Source organism: Toxotes jaculatrix, chromosome 21 (assembly GCF_017976425.1).
Source record: "Toxotes jaculatrix isolate fToxJac2 chromosome 21, fToxJac2.pri, whole genome shotgun sequence".
Taxonomy (NCBI): Eukaryota; Metazoa; Chordata; class Actinopteri; family Toxotidae; genus Toxotes; species Toxotes jaculatrix.
Genome location: NC_054414.1, coordinates 15,354,006 through 15,376,381, shown reverse-complemented (window position 1 = coordinate 15,376,381; position 22,376 = coordinate 15,354,006). Strand labels below are relative to the sequence as shown.

At 41.7% G+C, this 22,376-nt stretch overlaps 1 protein-coding gene across 1 annotated transcript; it reads left to right on the top strand.

Annotated features, from left to right (window-relative positions):
* The first annotated feature begins 4,035 nt into the window (after positions 1–4,035).
* LOC121201400 (melanopsin-A-like) lies at positions 4,036–18,499 on the top strand. The gene is made up of 11 exons (XM_041067223.1): positions 4,036–4,158; positions 8,466–8,602; positions 8,873–9,006; positions 11,335–11,538; positions 12,115–12,286; positions 12,736–12,897; positions 13,106–13,213; positions 14,671–14,842; positions 14,979–15,170; positions 16,609–16,680; positions 18,299–18,499. Exons 1-11 carry the CDS (start codon positions 4,036–4,038, stop codon positions 18,497–18,499), a joined length of 1,677 nt encoding a protein of 558 aa, XP_040923157.1.
* The last annotated feature ends 3,877 nt before the right edge of the window (positions 18,500–22,376 follow it).

The following is a 22,376-nucleotide window of genomic DNA, read 5'->3' as shown; positions in this document are numbered from 1 at the left end:
GTGTCTGTAGAGTAGACCAGCTCAGGACTCTTCAATAACCAGCACAGAACAGAGCAGCGCAAAAGAACGGCAGTCTACACAAAACAGCACACTCCACAGACCAGCAGAACAAAAGAGCAGCAGAAAAGAATAACAGAACCAGAACAACAAAGCAAAACAGAACAGCAGTGCCTCCAGGGAGTGGTAGTCAGTGGCAGGCCGAGCAATCGCCAGGACTCACTCTCACCTGGCCACATGTCGCAGCTACTCGGAGGATTACAGGGTTTGAGCCTCGAAGGCCGCGGCTCGACCACGCTGCAGCACAAAATATATGTTACTATCCAACATGAAGCGAAGCCACAGACACACAAAGGGCAGGCAGGCAGGCAGGCAGGCAGGCAGACAACGGCGACTTGCCAAATGGAAACGCAAATACACATAAAACCTATTAAACATGCGCTCATTACGCACATGAATCAGAGGAGGGATAGCGGTGCACCCTACCTGTATACGTGGAGACAGGTGCCTCGACGGCTGCCACAAACATCAAAGATTGCGTCTGGTCAAAGTAAGTTACGCCCACGCCAAACAAAAACGCTTTTCCACGCCAGGCCACAGCCAACACTGGGGTATGAGCGGAACGGAAGGAGAAACCGAGGAACGGGCACACCTGTATATATATAGGGACACAACGGGCCTTCCACAACTCCGTGTGCCAAAAGCCGGCACAGTGCCATGTAGTGGCAGGGAGGGAGAAGGTCTTTCGGCTACATAAAGCAACTGAAAACCTGCACCTGAAAATTTGATCCAGTTTTATCGGTGCAATTAATAACATCTATGTGGAAGGCATCTTTATTTCGGTACATACAACAGTGCACACAAGCATACATATGAATGTAGAACATAAGTCTTTGTAGAAACCTGGTGAAAATTAGCACAATCTGTTGGTTGGGGACAATTTTGGAGGATGCCAAAGTCCTGAATTTCCCACTTCCCAATTTTGGAAACAAGTTCACCATTTTCTCTCAATGAAGTGACCAACCTTGTATTTTTTTAAATGTACCTCTCTCTTCCAAGCCTTTTATCCAGGTTGGTACATCTTAATCCATAATTTGATGTGACTTACAACTGTGCTGACCCCACATGGGGTTTCTGGGAAATCTGTGATACCAGTCCCACAGCCTGACCTGCTGTCCCGCACCCAGACAGATTTTCTAAATGTCAGTCTCTTGTCCGAAATGACACTAACCTCAGCTGTCACATGAAAAAAAACAAAAAAAAACAACAACTCTGTTATGTCAGACAGAAGAAGCTCGTTGCCCCCTGTGGTCCTCCCTCCTCGCACATTGCTGCATTTCCCCATCTGTTGGCTCTTGTCTTGGAGAAAATCAGGCGAGAGCATCCACCAATCATTTTGGCAGCGCCCCTTAGCATGAAAGCTTCATCTTGCTTCATTAGGGACTTCATGTTGGGGGCCCTTATCCCAGGCAAAAGTGGCCAGGCTCTGGCATCCTGATTGTGTGATTTCAGGGATGGACATGGATGCATCCATTGGACCATCTGTGACTGCAAGCTTCACCTCAGTCAGATGTTGAGCACAATCTCGATGTTTATGCTGTAATTTATTGTTATTTCTGCATTAGCTTAAATAGTTGTTCTGTATGTGTTTATGTACAATTGACTGTGTTACAATTTACTTTCTCTGAATGTTGCTCAATAGCCTCATTTCGCTGTTTAGGTAAGACACATTGTTTATTGACATGTACAACAACAAACAAACATGTCTGCAATTTCCTGGACACATCAACTTGCCTGACCTGAAAATGGGTCACTGGATTTGAAGCTAATGACCATTATTCTCAACTCTGAGCTGCTGAAGAGATGACGTAGGACCCTAGGATGAAAAATGCTTTTATTTAACCTGAAAAGGAATCAGTAAGATGGAGGAAGGAAAGACGAGGGGGATCATGCCACACAGAGTGGTATTGTTTTGGCCTTTGTATTAGTTGTGTTGTTTGTATAATGCTACTGTTGTGTAAGTCCAGACCCAGATTCTGATCCTCTTAATGTCAGCCAGAACTCGCCGTCACGGGACCAGTTATTTTGTGGGTCTTGAAGCTGCCAGAGGGCTGCATTTCTTGCAGACACACAAACATGGACACACATGCTGCACACATAAAATCAAAATACACAACATCCATACAGGAAGGAAGTGTTTGTTTGTTAGAGGGTTCAGTGAAAAGGGAAGAGGATAGGAGTTAAACATTTAAACATGTTGCAACCCTAAACGTACATGCAGTGTGTGTGTTTGAGGAGGTGGAGATGTTGCTTAAAGTAAATGAATGATTCAGTGCGGTGCTATGAGAGAGGCAGACATGCAGAAAGCATGGTGATCTCAAGTATGCAGAGGTCAACCCTGGAAAAAGTGGTAGATACTCTTTACCTTCAAAATTCTGTAACTCAGTTCACATCAACACTTAGTATTCCAGAGGTGGATTAACCTGACTGATTTTGAGGGAGTTGAGGAGGCAGCTATGCTGTATGTAGCATTAAACAGCACTAGGGAGCATTATGAACATATTGTTGTTGAAGACTGAAGACCATGGAATATGGTGTTATGTAAACCGTAAAATGGGTTATGGGGACAGGGGTTAGTGTGCCTTACTGGGCAAAAACCGAATTCAAGCCCAAAGGCAAACAGAGTAAGGGCAACGAAAGGAGGCTCGGGAAGCAAGGATGTTATTTCATAAGCGAGACAGGCATCATAAGACCTTACACTTCCCTCTAGAATGAACAAACACTGGAAAATGGTCACGCACACATTCCTCAGCATCCTTCTTCTTCTGTTGACAATCAGCCATTATTCCCAATCTATCACTCAGCCTCTCTACCGTTCTGTCCATCCACAGTGTCGAGTGCTCTCGGCTAAATGTCATCATGAATCTGTGGAGGTGAAAGGCATGCTTTGTTGTCCACCTGGGAGCAGTTAGAGTCACATACAAACATGTTCCTGGTACAGGTCTCGCTTTATCTTCCTCTGTAATAACTCAGCTAACCTCTCCAGAAATCATGAGACAGTGGTGCAATTTTGCACATATTAGTTCAGTCTGATATTTCCTTCAGGGGTTTGTTAGAGACCAAACAAAGAGGACTGTAAACTGGACTCACATTATATTAATCAGGTGGAACCTCAGATGCGACCTCAAACTTTGCACTCAAAGCCCAGAGCTTCTCCCTGCACAAATAAAACACAGTCCAGTTGCCTGGGTCAAGTCACTGCAGCACAATAAATTAAGATTTTATCTGTTATTACGTAAACGCAGGAGACGTGGGCAAGATTTCTGCAAGAGGAAAATCGAGTTCTTTGCTGCAGGAAGACAAAAAAATATATAAATTTATAACAAGCCATGCAGGTTCCTGTGTGATACATGTTGGCAGAGGTGAATTGTTTCTTCTCCATCATATAGTGCCTGATTGAACTCCTCAAGTTTGCCAACGTGACAAGACTAAATAAACATACATTTTTTCACAGCTAAGAGCACATTTTTTTCATTAATGTCACAATACAGACACTACAGGAGCATATGAAATCTGAAAACTGGGAGAGAATGGAGAAGAAGACAGGTATAGACACGAGCAGAGAAACTGCTCTATCGATTGAGTTAAATAAACAAACAGGAACAATGGACATTTCTATCTGTGAACACGCTCACAGACCTACTGACACACTCAGGGGCATCCCCGGAGCAGGGACAGGACAAGAGGCAAACACACACACAAAGAGAGTGAGAGTGAGAGAGTGTGTGTGTGAGAGAGAGAGAGAGAGAGAGAGAGAGAGAGAGAGAGAGAGAGAGAGAGAGAGAGAGAGAGCGTCTTTCCCACCCCACTACAGCTGCTGTACTTCCAGTGGTCTTGTCAGAGTGGGATCTAGAGCAGGGCGGCGATGACGACTGGCCACTTGGACTCCTAGACCACCTCATACAGACTCAACACCTCTCACGCTGACTTCTCGCACACACACCGCCTCCTTTCATTAACCACCGTGGACTGGAGGGGATGGATTCTTGGCTGCCGATTGGACCGGGGATCCCCACACCGGACCCGACTGCCCGGGCACCCTGGAACATCAGCTCCATCAGTCCGCACCGGCTCATGGAGCTGTCTCCAGTCGCTACAGCTGTAAGTATACTGTGCTCCCAGGATGTCCTTCCTCCATTTCTTTTCTTGCATTGTTGCTGTTGATTTATTTTTAGCTGCTTGAAGGGATATCCCCTGGTGTGACTGGAGAGCTTCTGTGCGCCGCAGCGATGCGTAACCGCGACAAGATCCGATCCAGAGCAGCCAAATACCAATTCACCACATCTGGCAAATCAGGCGAAGAAACCACTAGGTTTCTTACTTGTTCGTTTTTATTCCCTCACCAAGTCATTCATAAATATGAAGAATACAGTATGAGGGAGGTGTGAACGAGCGAGGTGTTAACTCTGTGAATGAATGAATCACACCAGCCTCCCCTGCGCATCGGCGCTCCGTTCATTCAGCACTGGACCTGAATGAACGCGGTTGTCTCTGGTGCTTCCTCAGCTTGTGTTACTGGAGAAAATGGTTGTAAAAGACTGCTATGGCCGGTGAAGATACGTTTCATTTTGTGCGCGTGTGCGTGTATTTCCCACCATCCGTGAGCGCGTAAAAAATGTATGCCATTTATGTATTTTTGTCACGTTGATGCCTATTATTACCTCAGTTTGCGTTTGAGGACTTCATCCCCTGTCACCAATCCTGCAAGATGTCAGAGGACTTCTGCGTGCTCAGTGGCGACTTTTGAGACCAAGTGTTGCGCCAAATGGCGTTGATCTTTATCACTGTTTGTGCCCGATATCTGTGCTCCTGGAAACATCCAGGATGTGTGGTTACCAGCAGAGAGAATGTTTTCATTGCCAGGTCTCATAGATCAGACTCCATCCCTCGGTTTCCTTCGCTGTCTGAGTGTGGGATTAGTTTACGCATAGCCTTCGGGAGAATCCTTTAATACAGATGTGTAGCGGTGTATCCACCTCTGTACTGCACGTAAAACGTAAATTATAAAATGAAAATGCACTGCTTTAACTTTGCCTCGGGAGTTCAAACAGACATCGATTGTGATTTGAGAGAGTAACAGCTGTTTGAAAGCAATACCGAGAAACACATGGGTGCACCGCTATGGCAAATGTAGTTCAACAAGTGTGAATGGTTGAGTTTGGATCTGACTTTGAAGTTCAGACCTGCGGGCTTCAGTCTCTGTAGCTTTTGTGGTCTGGACTTCATGGTGGGAGTGCTGGAAAAGCTGATACTGAAGCGGTGCCCGAGGGCAGCTTCTACTGAGACAGATGGGATCTTCTACTCCAGAAAAAAAGTGTGGTTTTCATTTAAAAACTCTCTCGGCCTTCTGTGTTTCTCTCTTAAACGCCCCTCTCCTTTTAGCACTGCTTGTTACTCTGCCCCTCTTAATCATCCCTCTAATCTGCAATCTCTGGTCATTTAAGTATGGGTCCAATTTAGCAATCCTTATGTGTGGACGTGTGTATGCATGCACTCACGTTTGTGCGAGGGAGTCTCTGAGGAATGAACATGATGTGTCTGCTGATGTGATTGTGTGTGCCTATATGGATTTGACAACAAATCCATATAGGAGGGTGGCCCTCTTGTGATCTTGCCCTCTGACTGCTCCGCAGCTGATTAGAGTCTGTTGGCTGAGAAACAAATGAGCTGACCTCTGAAGTTGCAGATAGCCATTTATTTGCCAGCTCGGTGATAGGCTGATTAACAACTTGCACATGACATGTGGCAGATTCAGTGGACAGATGAACAGAACTGTGCAGTGAGGGCAGCATTCATCAGTACCGTTAAGTGAAAAGTTCAGGGTCAATATCACAATATTTTTTTGATATGTAAAATCACATTGAAAAAAATCGTGCTCAGTGCAATAAACATCAATGCCACTGTGATGTAGTACATTTAACAAAGCTCTTGTTTTGTGTAAAAGAAAATAATAATGGTGCAAGTGTGATTATAGACCTGATTATAACATTGATAATGCCGTGACCAGGGAAGCCCCCTTGGCTGTGTTTATTACATTAGTCTTGGCTGTTACACACTACTTAGTTTTCTATGTTTTGCGTATGCACACTAATTGTAAGCGTTCAAACACGCAGGTGCACAGCTATGCTTGTATGTACATTCACGTGTGTGGTTTTTTTAAATATATAAATTCATTTGATTCCTACAATGGGCATTCAATTCTCTTCTCCTCCTTCACTCTGTCTCTCACTCTCTCTCCTAACTCTAATCTTCGTCTTCCTTCTCTCTTAGTTTTTGTCATTGCCTGTTCTAAATTGCTGTGCATTAGACGGCCACCGAACCATTTACATATATATTACTTGCTGTCCACTGACAAAGACAAAAACCCAGAAATGCCACCACCATGGCTTCAATACGTGCGCACAGCCTTAGTGTACAGATAGATATAACCACCCACTACCTCAGTCTTAAAATCCTGAACAAACATAGAGGAGACTTCCATGCCATGCCGCTCACTGTGCCTCCCCTTCCACCTCGCCATGTGATTGCCATTAATCTTGCCCTGAGCCGCTCAAGCTGGGAGACAGACGACATGGGAGGAAGCAGGAGGAAGGAGAGGAGTGATGGAGAGATTTAGAGGAGCAGACATGAACGAGGGAATTAATAGGGATCGGGACTGAGCAGTGATAGAGGAGATGAGAAAGTGATCCAGCAGGGAGAGTGGCAGGCGTGTGAAAAAGGAGAAACAGGAATTGGGAAGAAATGAAGCAGGGAGGGGGGAAGACCTTGAGTGTGATGCACCACATCACCAGTGACGGCGTCTGACTGGATCTAAGTGTGTTTACATTCCACACACTCACACACACCACATCTGCATACCACCTTCACTACACTCGTCCCTCTTTCAGTAACACATCCCCACGACCTTTTCACTCATTCGCTTACATAACCGCTCCATCACTTTTCACTGTACTATTCAAATGTCCTCCTTTCAGTAACAGAAGCTTGTGACTCTGCAGGAAAGTAGGACTGTTGAAACAGATGTTGGACAAACACACAGACAAATGCAGACGCAGAAAAACACACATGCACGCTTAAATGTGGAGACCAGGATTAATGAAAGGACGTGTGTGATCTGGTTGGACACTGGAGCGGCTAAGGGTGATTTAGCTTAGTGAGAATAATGAGTGGGTGTGTGTTTCTGTGTCTGTGTGTGTGCGCATGCTTGAAAGAAACACAAGTGCATTTCTTCATCACAGAATATTTGACATTTTTTGGTATATTTAAAACTTGTATTGTTACTTCACTGCCTTTGTGGGCCTATTGCTGCGCTTCTTTCTGCTTAGCTGCCACCAGCTACTGATTTATCAGAATAGCTTTCATCCAGTGACCCAATATGAATGAAGTACTGCTTAAACGTGATTCTAAAATATGAATATTACTGAAGTAAATTATACAAAAAATAGATAAATGAATAAATAAAAATAGTTACTGGCGTATAGAACATGGGTAGATGCTTTCATTTATCTCTCAGCTCTGGAAATACGTTGAACTGTTCGGTCGCTTGACTTCACCTAATGATATCTTAAAGCACATGCTTACACTTCACACTAATTATTATTATCCTAATTATTCTACTAAAAATACTATCAAATTATTATTTAAACAGGATGCGTTTGTGGTGTATAGAGTGCATTCGGAGTGGGCTCTGGACTAAGTGGATTTTCTCTCATTTCACAGCTTTAATCTAATACTTAGAGACACATTTAAGTGGGTACAAATTTGAATTTGTACCCATCAAAGAATACACTCATCTTGAACAAGTGTAGTCCAGCCCAGTTTTATTGAGTTTTAAATGTCGACTGCAGCCCTGTTTATGTCAGGAGACGTGAAGGCTGAAACACAAAATCAATCTAAAAAGATCTCTGTCTTTTTTTTTGAGTGTCATTTCACCCAGAATTAAAATTAAAAGGGGAAATGGAGAATTAAAATGGCAACTGGCAAAGAAACTATTATTATATTTTAGTGCTCAGGATAATGAGCCCATAATTAAATGCAAAACAAGAAAAAGGAAACTGGAAAAGAACAGTAAGTATTGAAACGACAAATTGATATTGCGAAATGGCAATTTCAAAATAGATTAGCCTGACAACCAAAATAATCATAATTTATTCGTCAGTTTCTCTTTTACTTTTCCTTTTTACTCAGAATTTTAATTCTGGGTGAAATTATCCTTTCTAATTTACAGGACCCGAGAAACTTTCAGTGCCATTCAGGTTCTAAGCGATCGCATTTCTTTGACAGCGATGATTCTGAGACCTGCAGTGAAAACCGTGTTCTTTTTGGATCATATTCTTGTTCATTCATGACTTGGTTTCATGATTCCTTGATTCGTGACTAACTGATCCGTCTTGTTTTCCTGTTGATAGGGCTCCATAGTTCCAAGCCACGCATTTCCAACAGTTGATGTCCCAGACCACGCTCACTACACCATTGGCGTTGTGATCCTGGCCGTGGGCATCACAGGCATGCTGGGAAACTTCCTGGTCATATATGCTTTCTGCAGGTACTGTGTTTTATGGGCTCAGACTTCAGTTTTTACAAATATGTCCTTCAATATCCTTGTTCATCACACTTTTTTGTACATATCTGTGATAACAATATATGTGATAATGAGATGTCTGATTTAATCATAGTCCAATGTTAATGACAGTGTTTTAACAGCTGTGCGTGTGTGTGTGTGTGTGTGTGTGTGTGTGTGTGTGTGTGTGTGTGTGTGTGTGTGTGTGTGTGTGTGTGTGTGTGTGTGTGTGTGTGTGTGTGTGTGCCTGTGTAGGAGCCGGAGCTTGCGGACGCCATCCAACATTTTCATCATTAACCTGGCAGTCACCGACTTCCTCATGTGTCTCACCCAGACACCGATCTTCTTCATCACCAGCATGCACAAGCGATGGATCTTTGGAAAGAAAGGTAACACACACACACACATGAGATTTTAATGTCATTACATAACATTTTACACTTGTGTATTTATGCACACACACTTTGTAGTCCATAGGGACCTGTAGTGTTTCCCTACCCTTTTGAGTGTGACCTACAGTTCAATCATCACAGTGGAAAAAGCAGCACCCAAGGCTCATACTGCAGTATCCAAGCTCCATCAATCATAAAGTGCAAGCAAGATTACATGTCATTAGTGTGTTTTACATGAGTGCATTTGGGTGCATTTCAGTGTGTAACCTATTGGGTACAGAGGAGACAAAAGAGACTCCTTACTCCACTGAGCAAACACTGATAGTTGGAGGTCTGTGTTTTCCTTCGGGAATTGTTCTGACCTATATGAAGACAGCCAATCGCTGTCAGATCAGGAGCTCAACTCTCAGTAGTGGTTACTGCAAGAGGACTCTCGCTTTTTCACCGCCCCCCCCCAACATCAACTGTGAGCATAATTAAAATGCCACAAGTCACATTCCAATAATAATCATGAAACCAGGTAAATGGAAACAAACATACTGATTAGTGCTTCCTAAAAAGATTTGCTCCTAACAATTTAATGTAGGACCTTTTTAAACAGCCTTTCCATTTGAGAGATGTTCTACATGTGCTCATTATCTTGCCTTGACTACGATGCAGTGAACTTTGCAGTAATGACAAAATGCCCCAGGACTTTAAAATATTGTTCTTCTCCAGAGAACATCTGCTGTTCCTCGGGAAGCAATCTGGACTTCATTAGTTTCAGTAACGTGAAAAGGGCTGTCAAACACACACACAAACGGTCAAGACGACAGACACACACCGGCATTGTGAAACATACCTGAGTGATATTTATTTGAGTTTCTTCACACAGGCGACACACTTCAGATTTTGGATGTAGTTACTTGACGCCGTCACTACAGGATGTGTGACAGGTGACGGTGGTTATCACACACTCAGGGCCTGGGTGTGGTGTAGTATGTCTGTGTGTGTTTCAGCTTACACACATCTGCAAGTGTGCATGAATATGTGTATCTGATTTCTTCATACAGTATATTATAGATACATTTAGCATAATAATAGAGTCTATCAGGAACAGCCTCTTACAATATGTAACAAAAAGAGACATGCTGGACATCTTGTCAAAACTGTGACAGTCTCTGAATGAAACCAGGCACAGCATGTAATTTGTAGTTTCATTACTGTATGTTCAACATGTATTAAATATTTAAACACGAATGCTGTATGCTGTTTGTGGATTCTACACTTTTCCTGTTCGTCCTCCAATCAATCCGCACATTTTTCTCCAATTTACTGTCCATTAATCTTTTATCTTGCTGCTATTTCCCTTTACCTGACACTCCAACTCATCCTTCACTTCGGGCTCCTCTCTCCCATTCTCTACCTCATTTCCCCTTCCTTTCCCATCCAATTCCCTCCTGTTAATTATTCCATCTTTTTCCATTCCCTCTACTTCACCAATTTTTCCTTCTTTCCTCTACTCTCCTTTTCTCTGCCTTTCATTGTCCCTCCGTGTTTTAAGCTTCCCTTTTTTCCTCCTCTTGTTCCCAACCCTCTCCTTTCTTCTTAATTAAATTCAAATGGGCTTTGTTGCAATAAAATACAAAATTACTGTGCCAAGACAAAAAAAAAAAGATTGTGTTGTCAGCCGTAACATTAATAGTGAAAAGAAATTCAATTTGGAGACGCTTAACAAGTCTGAATACAACCTTGACTGTTTTCCCAGCGGCCTGAGTTGGCTGTGAGCAATGGCTAAATATGTAATACGTTGGTTTATTAGAAATGTGCGTGGAAAATACATGTGATATGTAAAGACAAAAAGTCTCATCACAAACCTAAATAGTCGAAGTAAGACTGTCAATCAGTGTTAATTAATAATCTTTCTAGCTCCAACTTTTTGTCTTCTGTCTCATAACACTTTCAGCTGTAGTGTTAACCTTGAGTGGAGTCAGCCCAATTAAATTAACCGCAGGATGAAGCAAAGTTGTCACAGAAGCTAATGCACAGGTGTAGCAGATGGTTTCTAACATGATACCAGCAAAAAATAAAATCGAACTCATGTGGCAGTGACGTGATCACTTGACAAACCTGCGCAGAAATTACAAACTACCCGTATGCATCCAAAACTTAATTGTAAGTTTTGATGCACAGCTGCAGTGTTTCCAGCTGTTGTTCAAGAGCTGCAGGCATTGCAGCCAGAAAATGTATTTATCCTGAAAGCGGCAGACCTTAATAACATGGGCAAACATGTTTATCCTTCCTCTCTACTCCTTCTTTCTCCCTCCCTCACCCCTCCTCCTACAGGTTGTGAGTTGTACGCCTTCTGCGGAGCGCTGTTTGGTATCTGCAGTATGATGACGCTGATGGTGATTGCAGTGGACCGGTACGTGGTGATCACCAGACCTCTGGCCTCCCTGGGGGTAATGTCTCGCAGGAAAGCCCTGAGCATTGTGGCTGTTGCCTGGGTCTACTCAATGGGCTGGAGCCTGCCCCCCTTCTTTGGCTGGAGTGAGTACAGCTACACTCACTGACCTGGATGCAGAGTCTTTATTGATCAGTGTGATTTCTCTTGGGGATTTCATTTGCTGAGCTCTGTTTTAGTACTTCTCTCTCACCACTTTTGTTTGTGTCAGCATCTCCAATTCCTGCTGAAAGGTGTACTACTATGTCAAACAGATCTTGCTTTGCCTTTTGTTAACATGCCAAATACATTTAATAAAAAATCAGTTATCAGAACTCACAACCTCATGCTTACATGTAGCTGACAATCCAAGAGTGCAGCTACATTTGAAGAGGTTATGGAGTCTCGCTCTCCTGCTAGCAAGTTTGAAAGTTTCGTTCATTGTGTGTGCTCCCAAATGGGAATAACCTGAGCTGCTGAACCTCAGTAACAGGAACTCCTCATTCTCAAACACTCAGACACTTGTCTGTACAGGATTTAAATCATGAGAGGATCAATGAGCACAACAAAACACATTAATTGGGAGGGGGGAATGGGGAGAAAAATCATATACTTACATAAAAACAGGAACTGTCAAACCTCACACAGGAACCATCCACTAAAGCGCATATGTTCTCCCACAGGCGCCTACGTCCCAGAGGGTCTGATGACGTCTTGCTCCTGGGACTACATGACCTTTACCCCTTCTGTCCGCTCCTACACCATGCTGCTCTTTACCTTTGTCTTCTTCATCCCTCTCTCCATCATCATCTTCTGCTACTGCTGCATCTTTAGAGCCATCAGACACACAACACGGTTAGTACATGCACACATACACTGTTTATGTTTAGTCATGCTCCTTCTACATAGGTGTCTTGCAGCACACACTCCCACATGCATTGATGAAGACATGGGTGTCCGAGACTTTGCCGCGTGTGCGCTGATACTGATGTCTTGTTGATTAACGATGTGTCTGGGCTTTCCTATTGATTTGTCTTGCTCAACCTGAACACTAATACTGCCTGTGTGGGTGACACTGGCAATGTAGATGATGATGAAACTGTGTGTGTGTGCACACAAATACAATATGTGTCTAAGTCAAATGACTTAGCTGTCAAACTTAATTAAATGAAAAGAAAAATACAATAAACATCCTCTTGAAAAAAAAAACAGAGTGAAATGGCAAATTTCCTCTAAAATGACAAATTCTGTTAAAAACAGCAGTAAACTTTTGTAACTGTGGAGAATGTGTCTGTGGTCGACAGAGCGATAACAAAGATCAACTGTGAGGGAACCAGAGACTCTGCAAAGAGGTTCCATAAGATGAAGAGTGAATGGAAGATGGCCAAGATCGCACTCATCGTCATCTTGCTGTTTGTCATCTCCTGGGCCCCTTACTCCTGCGCAGCCCTCACTGCATTCGCTGGGTAGGTGTGTATGTGTGCGTATTTTATAAATGACTGTTAAAGACTGTTATAGAGATATCCAAACCTCTCCTTAAGAAAATATATGATAGGACATGCATCGTTGTTACATAAACTTCCTTCATCTTGGATGTTGTGCCCTTGTCACATGAATGTGTCTCATTTCCTTCTCTCATTTGTCTTCCTCTCTCCAACCTCGCTGCTCCCTCAGGTACGCTGACATGTTGACTCCCTATATGAACTCTGTTCCTGCCGTGATCGCCAAAGCATCTGCTATCCACAACCCCATCATATACGCGATTACACATCCAAAATACAGGTAGGACGCACACTCGAGTGTTGAATTTCATTAACAGCAGATTAAATAAAAGGCGTAGAAATAACATAATGCTGAATTTACCATTTACACAGGCTATTATTATTATACAGGGACTCAACCATGCTCTTTCTCATTCCCTCTCTCAAATTCAAGCCTGCATGACCATAATAAAGCACAGTATTGCCAAAGCATGTTTATGATATAAATATAATATGTACATCAAACAACTAGTTTATTATACTACACGGGATTTTCTAATATAAATGAAGAAAAATCAATCATTGAAAGACACAAACATACACACTACACGATGAGACATACAGTTGTTTAACAATGAAATGAAATAAAACAGTAACTCTGAGAACCATAAAAAAAGGGTTTTATGATTTTATGAAATCAGAAACAGGAGGCAGATCTAAAGAGGCTCAGTAAAGCTTCATCTGTTATTCCTCTGTTTTTCCCTCAGGCTGTTACATGCTTTGACATATTTTGCTACCTCCATGGCTAATCTCAGTTTTCCCCTTGAGTAAATGTTGAATTTTTATTTTGGTTTGAGAGTGTGTCGAATTCTTGGTATTGCTCTACTTAACGTTGGCAGAACTCTGTTTTCTCTGGTTTGCCAGACTTGTCTGTGTCCACCGGTCTCAATAGCTAGGGTGTGGTCACTCCATCTGACCGTAGTTAACGTGGTTGTCTTCCCTCTCCTCATTTCTAATCCGACCAGTCACACTTCTTCTGGTCTGCATGTGCTATCTCTGTCATTGGTGTAGTGTCGTTAAACGTTTTACGAATTGCCTTGAGGGGGTTGTCTGTCTGTCCTGGAAGAGGGATCCCCCTCTGCTGCTCTTCCTTCCTTTTTTTCCTGCTAAAGAGTGTTTTCTTTTTTCTTTTTTCGGTCAGTTTTTTCTTTTTTTTAATGAAGAGTCTAACGATAAAAGATGTTGTTTTCTGTACAGATTGTAAACCCCCTGAAGGCAATTTGGGATATTGGGCTATACACGTAAAAGTTGACTTGACTTGAAGGTTTACCTCAGCTATGCCACAGCCTACACGCTCAGTAAGCTCAGTAGCTATGCCACAACCCCCTAACACACACTATAAATGCAGCTTTAAAGGAGCAAAGCCTCGTAACAGCTGGCTTAGGGGACTTTTCTGTTTCCTCTTCTTGGCAACACAGAGCTATGTAATGTCAGAGCTGGGGTCACTGGCTTTAATGTGCTTATACAATTTGATTGCTCTTTTTTGGATCCTACTAAAAAGAGGAAATTGGGCTAATTCAGTTCAACATCCATGGAAGTCAGGGCTCCCCACACTTCACCATCATCTCATAAAACTGATTTGATTATGGGTTTGAATATTTCTCTCTCTCTCTCTCTCTCTCTCTCTCTCTCTCTCTCTCTCTCTCTCTCTCTCTCTCTCTCTCTCTCTCTCTCTCCCCCTCTCTCTCTCTCTCTCAGGTCAGCACTGAGCAGGTATATTCCCTACCTCGGGGTGTTGCTATGCATTACCGGCAGAGACCGTTTCAGCAGCAGCAGCTTCCAGTCCACCCGCCGATCAACCCTCACCAGTCAATCTGAGAGCAAACTCCCCAACAAGCCCCGCCACTCCTCCCAGTCTGAGAGCGAATCAGTGAGTGTACCTCATATCTAATATGGTATGTCTCTGTCTTACACGTCCTACGACAAATGCTTTGAATTACGAGTTGCTGATTTTAGTCTCGTGCGTCTGCGATTTTGTCTGTGTGTGTACGCGCGTGCTGTCACAGGCCCACTTCTCAGACACGGAGGAGGACTGCTCGTCTCGGACGCCTGTCACCCGTCAGTTGTCTGGTGATGTCAAACAGGTGCGCCATTCAAGCCAGAGGTTAAAGGTGAGAGGTTACAACACGGGAGAGTTTGAGAAAACTGCCGCCCACAACTCCACTGACCCGGCCATATGTCACCTCTCACAGATCACTGTGAGTATAGAGGCCTCGCTCATGTCATGTCTGCATACATATTGTAATACACACTGAAGATTTAAGCAGTCAGAAAGTCATACACTGACTGTTCAAATTTTCTCACATTAGTTTTATGATATTTTTGATTGATGTTTTGCTATTATGTCAAGGCCAATCTAAATCCTCTCCTCCTAAATATGGGAAGTGAGGTCACGTTGTTTTGGACTCTTGTTAAAGTCAATAGACATCATGTTTATGTTTGAAAGGAAAAGTAAGTGATGTACAGCAAGTGAGCTTACTTTAATATTTGCTTGAAATGTGATTGTTAGCATTTTAATATTAATAATTTAATGTTGAGGTTTGGTGAAAAACCCAACAACTTTTATATGAATGGTGATTCATATAAAAAGCATCCTGCTGCCGTGACCAATGAAAAGCAAGAGGTCATGCTATGTGGGACAGCCAATATATGGAGCATTTCCTTCTCTCTGTAATCATCTTATTTCACAGAAAAAAAAAAACACAAGCAACTCACATACGCACACATGCACACAGGCGTACTGCCATGCAGGTCAGGTTCACTGGGGACTCCATTACAGAGGGTCCAAAAAATAATCCAGTAATCTGGGTGTTTCAGACTTAATCCACAGCTTGCATCGCACAACCCCATGTTTCAACATACTGTGCTTGTTGGCGGACGAAGACTCTGGGAGTCTCTGACCTCCATCTGCTTCCATCTCTGCACAGAGCAGAGGATGTATATACTTTTATTTCTATTTAGAATTGCAGTTTACCTCCATGTACTCTTGCAGAACATCACTTTCATCCAGTTGCGTAGTTATTATTATTATTATTTATTATTTTTTTTTTTTGCATCTCCGAATTTCACAATTTGGCAAAAAAATGCATGCATTTTCTTTCCTGCCTGGACACTAAATATGTATATCCAGACAAACAACATTATAAAGACTGGAAACAAAGGGAAACCATTTGCTGGATTAGCTGTTTCCCCACATTCCCAGTGTTTATTACAAGAGAAACTAACGATCTCTTGGCTCCAGCTTCATATTTAACAGTCAGATGCAAGAGTGATATCAATCTGCTCATTTGACTCTCAACAAGAAAACTGTGACAAATTCTGTGTATTTCCAAAAAATGCCAACCTGTTATCTTAAGTGTGAATTTTGATGACTTTGGTTCAAGAAACTCGTGAAATCTTTGATACCTTCGTTTTCTTTGATAGTTGTTGCAATTGGCACATATGACTGTCACGGGGACGCTGGGAGAAAACAGCATGACATACTTTTCAAGTGAGATACTCCTTTATCTGAAAGGTCCCAGGTCAAATCCCAATTTGAAGTCTCTCTATTTAGTAGACCTAAAGGCCCAAATGGTACAAAAGATCTTTTGTGTATAACTAACACTAAATGACTGTGTTTATGTGCGTGCTGTTCAGACTCTGACAGAGCCTGAAGACATCTCCATGTCGGACATCAGTCTACATCCAACTAGTCATCTGCCTGCTACTGTAAGAGTCCACTGATCATCTGCCTCTTGCTCTGTGCAGTAGATGTGGCATCTTTTTTTTTTTTTGTTTGTTTGTTTAGTTTTTTTTATAACAAGAAAATCTGCAAATTCCATGAAAAAATGAAAGCAACAGCAAATTTATCCTATTATTGCAGTGTAGTCCAGTCTGTACTGCTATATTTTTCATGTAATAAGTTTGTCTTCTTGTGAAAACACACAAAAGTATTTCATCTTAACAAGAAACTTTCCCTGCTTTGACAGCATATCAGTTTATCAGTTCAGCTTGTTATGTCCCAAAACTTTCTTGCCGCACAAAATCAATGTTTCCACTAATACAACTTTTCTTGTTGTAACACAATTACTTTGTATGCTGTTGTAACAAGAAAAAGAAAACATCACTACCTACCTCCCGAGACACTGTAGGTAGTGATGTTGCTCCAGCCTTATCCTTTATCTTATTATTTTCCATCTGTCTTGCTCAGGTGTTGTAGAAGTAAGTGTAAAGTAATGTGAAATGATTGGCACATCACTTTAGACCTTCTTTTTTTGTTACTCCACCTGCCCATTCTAGTTGATCCAATCAACTGTTCTTTCCCTCCTGTCCCATTTCCTTCATTTCCTGCTGCTCTGACATCAATATTAATCAAACCTAGTGGAAAATCAAAAGCTTAGGAGCTTCGACCTGTCATCCTCTGCTCATACTTTCACAAACAGTCCTCCTGTTTATGCAACCAAGCGACTGAGTTAGCTGTTTTGGATTTCTCCACTGTCAATACAAAAGCGCAAAGTGACTGGCTGCACAACTTCATCATGTCAAAGGCTTCTGCTTGTTGCTTCTGTTTAGCAGAAACACCCAAAAATCTGATAAAATACTGAATTGTTGTGTTTCTGTACATGGGCAGTTGTACTGCATTTATATATATGTGTGAAAGTACGTCACTCTTATAGGATAATTCCAGGTTATCAAAACTTGAGCCTTATTAACAGTGTTAACCTGAAGGGACTGCAGAGGCTAGCAGGCTAGCTTTTTCCTCCTCTCTCCAGCCTTAACGCTGAGCTGAGCTAAATCAGCCTCACATTTAACAGACAGATATGAGAGTGGTATCCGTCCTCTCATCTTACTAAAAATGCAAATAAGCACATTTCAAATTGTCAAATTATTCCTTTAACATGGTGAGTACAATCAGATCTTTACTAAAACTTTTGGTCCAAACTATCAAAAATAAGACCCAAATTGTAATAAAACAGAATCACCCTTGGAAAAAAAAAACGCTACTTAAATATGCTCCTCTAGTGTAGAGCTTTTCGTCTTCGGGGGGGAGGGTCAGCTGAGTGATAGAGTCCCACTCCATCAAGGGCATTGTTGAAAAGTCATTCATCGGTCTAACTAATCAATGCCTTTGATCAGCTGTGACCACTTCATGTCTTGCGCTGGCATAATAGATGGGAACTGTATTGATCCAAATCAGAGCAACAGTTGATAAAACGTCATTCTCTCCTTAAACCTCCTCCTCTGTGCATTTTTCTGTCACACAAACATCCAACCGCCTACTCACATGTCGAGTGTCAGTTACAATACCTGAACATCTGTCTCTCTCTACATCCCTCTGCCTACACAGCTGGATAACGTGATGGAGGAGTCGGGGCCAAGGACAGCGTGTAAAACAACGTCATCCGTCATTGTCACCTCTATATCCAGCCCGTCTATCCTGCATAGTCCCCCAGGTTTTCATGGTAACCTTAAATTGACCAAAACTTACAGCACAGTTGCCAAGGAGCCCCTTGACATAGCCAGGCTGGAGACAACAGCATTACAATGAACAGCAGGACAAAAGTGCAATGAGAGTGTGTAATTGTGTAATGGTGTATGGACGTGTGTGAGTGTGTTTTAATGTTTCCCTTCAAGGGAAATTTCTGTACTAGCATGCTGTTTGCTAGTTGTGCTAACTCAAATTCAGAGCATGCTTTTTTTAAAAAAATGTTTTACACACATACACTGGGTGAGTGTGTGAACGTGAATGCCCAGTAAATTTAAATACACATGTGCATATTTACATGCATACATGTTTGTTTTATTTTTTCTGACATATCATGATGGTTGAAGATGGTTATTTACCTCGGAGCCGAAGGCAAAACAAAAAAAAAAAAACAAACAAAAAAAAAATCAGCCTTAATATACACAATGTGAAAAGGTTTGTCTTGTTTAGATGGGTTTCGTAGATTTTTATAGATTCCTCGTTCAAATTCTTCTCATATTACTTGAGTTTAAGAAACTAAAATATATGTATTCACATTTGACAATACATTTTCTGATTTTTTTTTTTTTTTGTTTTTTTCAGCTTCTAAGTAAAACATAAGTCTTCTTTATCTTGCCATTAACTGAATGTTCACTGTTAAAAACAGTTTGCTGTTCGGTGTAGAAGCTGATTGTGGGGCATTATGACTACACCTGGGCACGTCAAAAATGCTGAAATTATTTTTGCACATTGTTTATGATCCATATTTTAAATACTACATGTTAATGCTTATGTAACTAGTGACGCAGACAGGAGCCCAAATCAATTATCTGAATCAAAAAAAAGCATTTTTAACTAATTAATGGATTCAGAACAGATTCTCATTACTCAACCCTACCTGTTTTTCTTTTGTCTACTGTGCTTGAGGATTTTTGGAATATACAACAAACACTCATATTAAACATACACTAAACAGTACTTTTTATATTAGCCTTGAATCAAACGACTCCTGGTAAACACCACCGATCTCACCGAGAATACAGATTTAAGTTACTTTAAGCTCATGGTTTTGGTTCTCAAAACTAAAACCATGCTTTTTATAAAACTGTGAACGACTTCTGGCACGAGAGTTAGCACAAGCTGACTGCATCCGCACAATGTGAAATGTCACTAACACATAACTGGTGAAGATAGTCAAACATTTGGAAACTCAAAGAGAGACAGAAGTGTGACAGAAGTGAATATTGGTTGTACGTTTAACTGGTGAGAAGTAGTATGGAGTTTGTTTATGCCGTTGTTTCCCATGTATCAAATTTATTCAGGCAGTTTTTGTATTTATTATTTAAAAAATGAGTCTGCTTGGAAATGTGCTGGAAGTTCAGACTGATTGACACGTCTTTCTGTGGTGGTAGCTAAAAACCCACCACAAATACAAATACTTAATGCAGTTTTGATATGAAGTGTTTTATTTCTAAGCTGGTCTCACACATGGAACAGGGCAGGGGAGGACACGGTCAGTTTGTTTCCCTTCTGGCTCTTTGTCAGTGATTTTTCCAGTTCTGGGGATGTGAAGTGCCACAGATTAGACAGATCAGGTCACAAATGTGTCACCACACCACAGTGCATGGCCCAAAACTGTGTCACTATGTGAGCGTGAGCATGAGAGTCAGTGTCTGCACTGGCCTCAGTGTTGTAATTCATCCTTCCTCTTGCCGCCATACCATGCTGTAATATCTACCATTAGATATACAGAAGAAGGTGTGCTAAATGATTTAGCTGTTTTTATAAAAGTATGATTTAAAGATTGTTATCAGAGACAGATGAGCAGAAACACTTTTCCAGCATCCATTTCAGTGAACATCACGTGTCCAGAGCTTTTTTTTTCTCTCCTCCACTTCTGTGTGTCCCCTGCAGTTCCCTTTGAGATTCCTAAAGCTGCTGCATCATTGACTATGATTGTAATAACTGTTCTCTTCACATGTCGAAGTAAATCTGACACGTGCTGTCATTTTTATGTTTGTTAAATGACACACAGATAAATTAAAGATTAAAGTCTTAGTTAACGAGGCAACAAAGGTTGATACGTTCCCACTGTTTCTCATCTGTCCTGCAGTTTCCATCAATGAATGTACAAAATGACATGTTTGAAACTCTTAAATGTTATGGATAAAATTTGGTATCAAAAACACAAAACAAAAATATATAAAATTTATATGTGACATTTAAATTCTCCTTTCTTGAAGTGATGGTTTTATGAAGTGATGGTTTCATGTTGATTTTGTTTCCTTTGTACGAAATGTTTTGTGTTATTTTTATTTATTTTTCTAAATAAATATGTTGCTAAATGCTGCACAACTGGTGGCCGATACTCTACATCTCTTTGGTGTTACTTGAATGAGCCATGTATTAAGCTAGGTGTTCTGTAGTGCAGCGCCATAGTGATTGTAGCTCTTAATGCATCATCTGTCCATCACTGTCACTTGTTATGATGTTTTCATGAATCACAGGATGAGTTTCCTGAATGGAAGAGATCCATTCAGGACAGCGGATAACAGCTGGAACATCCTGATGTCAGATAACAGAGCAGTGTCAGTGTAGGTCACATGTGTCATCTGATCAGCATGTCAGAGAGCAGATGCGATGGACAATTATCCTGCATGTTGTTTTACCAGGATTGACCTCCCTGTAGAGCTATGGCGCCCTGCAGAGGTAAGAGTTGGTACTGGATTTGCATGAGTAATAGTGTAAGTGGGTGGGAGAGACCAGATTAGAGAAGCTAATCTGTCATTCCAATTCATTAATGTCTGCATTTTCTATCACCCTCAAATTTAAGTTTTAAGTTAAGTGACTCAAATGGTTCTTAACTGTCCTGATCACAGTTTAACCTCCTTCCTTCAGGCCGCTGCCAGAAGTTGCTCCAAACAAAGTCTCATGCGCTTTTGTTCATTTAGCCACTGAAATGCTAAGTCTATGAAGCCACAGAAAGGCCATGTTATTAATTTATTTTCTGAAATACCTTTGCTTTCCTGCATTACAAATTTAGCTCAGTTTTTCTCTATGGAATAGAGGAAGACTGAGCCGTACGACGGTATAGTATCATGTGTTCTGGGGCACACCATAGGGCACACCCTCAGCTGTGGCTGCCTCAGGCCAAGTCTGTGTCGCTGCAGTTTGACGGACAGCTAGTGATACCAGTTACACCATCTCTGCCACTGACTGCTGCCGAGGCCTACTCAGATGAACTGTAGCTGTGATCATGACTTTAATGACTATGGCTGTGGCACCGCAGTGTATAGTGTCCATCTAAATGCATGTGGGTTATATTAAAGCTGCCATATCTGATAGAAGCACAGCAGGTTCAAATCCTGTGTGGCTTAATGATGCTTCCTTGGCTAATATGAGCATTAAAGAGTGGCCACAGTACAGCTACTGTTTCCATGGCACCATACAGTATACTCAACCACAAATCAAACCATAGCCAAAGCAATAACCACCAAACCCAGCCAGGTAGAGCTGCTGCAGCTGTGGTCACAGCCAGTGGCTGTGCACTAAAAGTACTAAAGAGCAATAAATGTGTCACGTGAAGTAACACAACATCATCATCATATCACAGACAATGTATTCCAAATGCAAAAGTAGCTCAAAAGAATTCCCACTTCCTGCTCTAAGATCAGTCACTGTTTCTTGTGTCTTTTTCACATTTAAAGTTTGGTGTTCGATATCACACCAGTGTACAAACCTTTCAATTTCAAGACTGATTTATGAAAACACCAGGATGCTATTCTAAAAAAAAAAATGCAACAAGTCTGTCACCAGCTATTAAACAATGTCAGAATCTGCTATTTGTGTTCATTTAACTTTAACAGCTGTGGTTGGCTGCTAATTGAATTGCTCGGAATCACACACACACCCACCACACACAACACAAACACGGGTCTGGCAGCTTGATCAGCTCGGTGGG

What these genes read in the sequence shown, in the direction of transcription:
- LOC121201400 (XM_041067223.1), top strand. Translation starts at nt 4,036, where the DNA reads ATGGATTCTTGGCTGCCGATTGGACCGGGGATCCCCACACCGGACCCG. An exon ending in GCCCCCCTTCTTTGGCTGGA is followed by an intron (nt 11,539 to 12,114) that starts GTGAGTACAGCT and finishes GTTCTCCCACAG; the next exon opens with GCGCCTACGTCCCAGAGGGT. An exon ending in CCCAGTCTGAGAGCGAATCA is followed by an intron (nt 14,843 to 14,978) that starts GTGAGTGTACCT and finishes GTGCTGTCACAG; the next exon opens with GCCCACTTCTCAGACACGGA.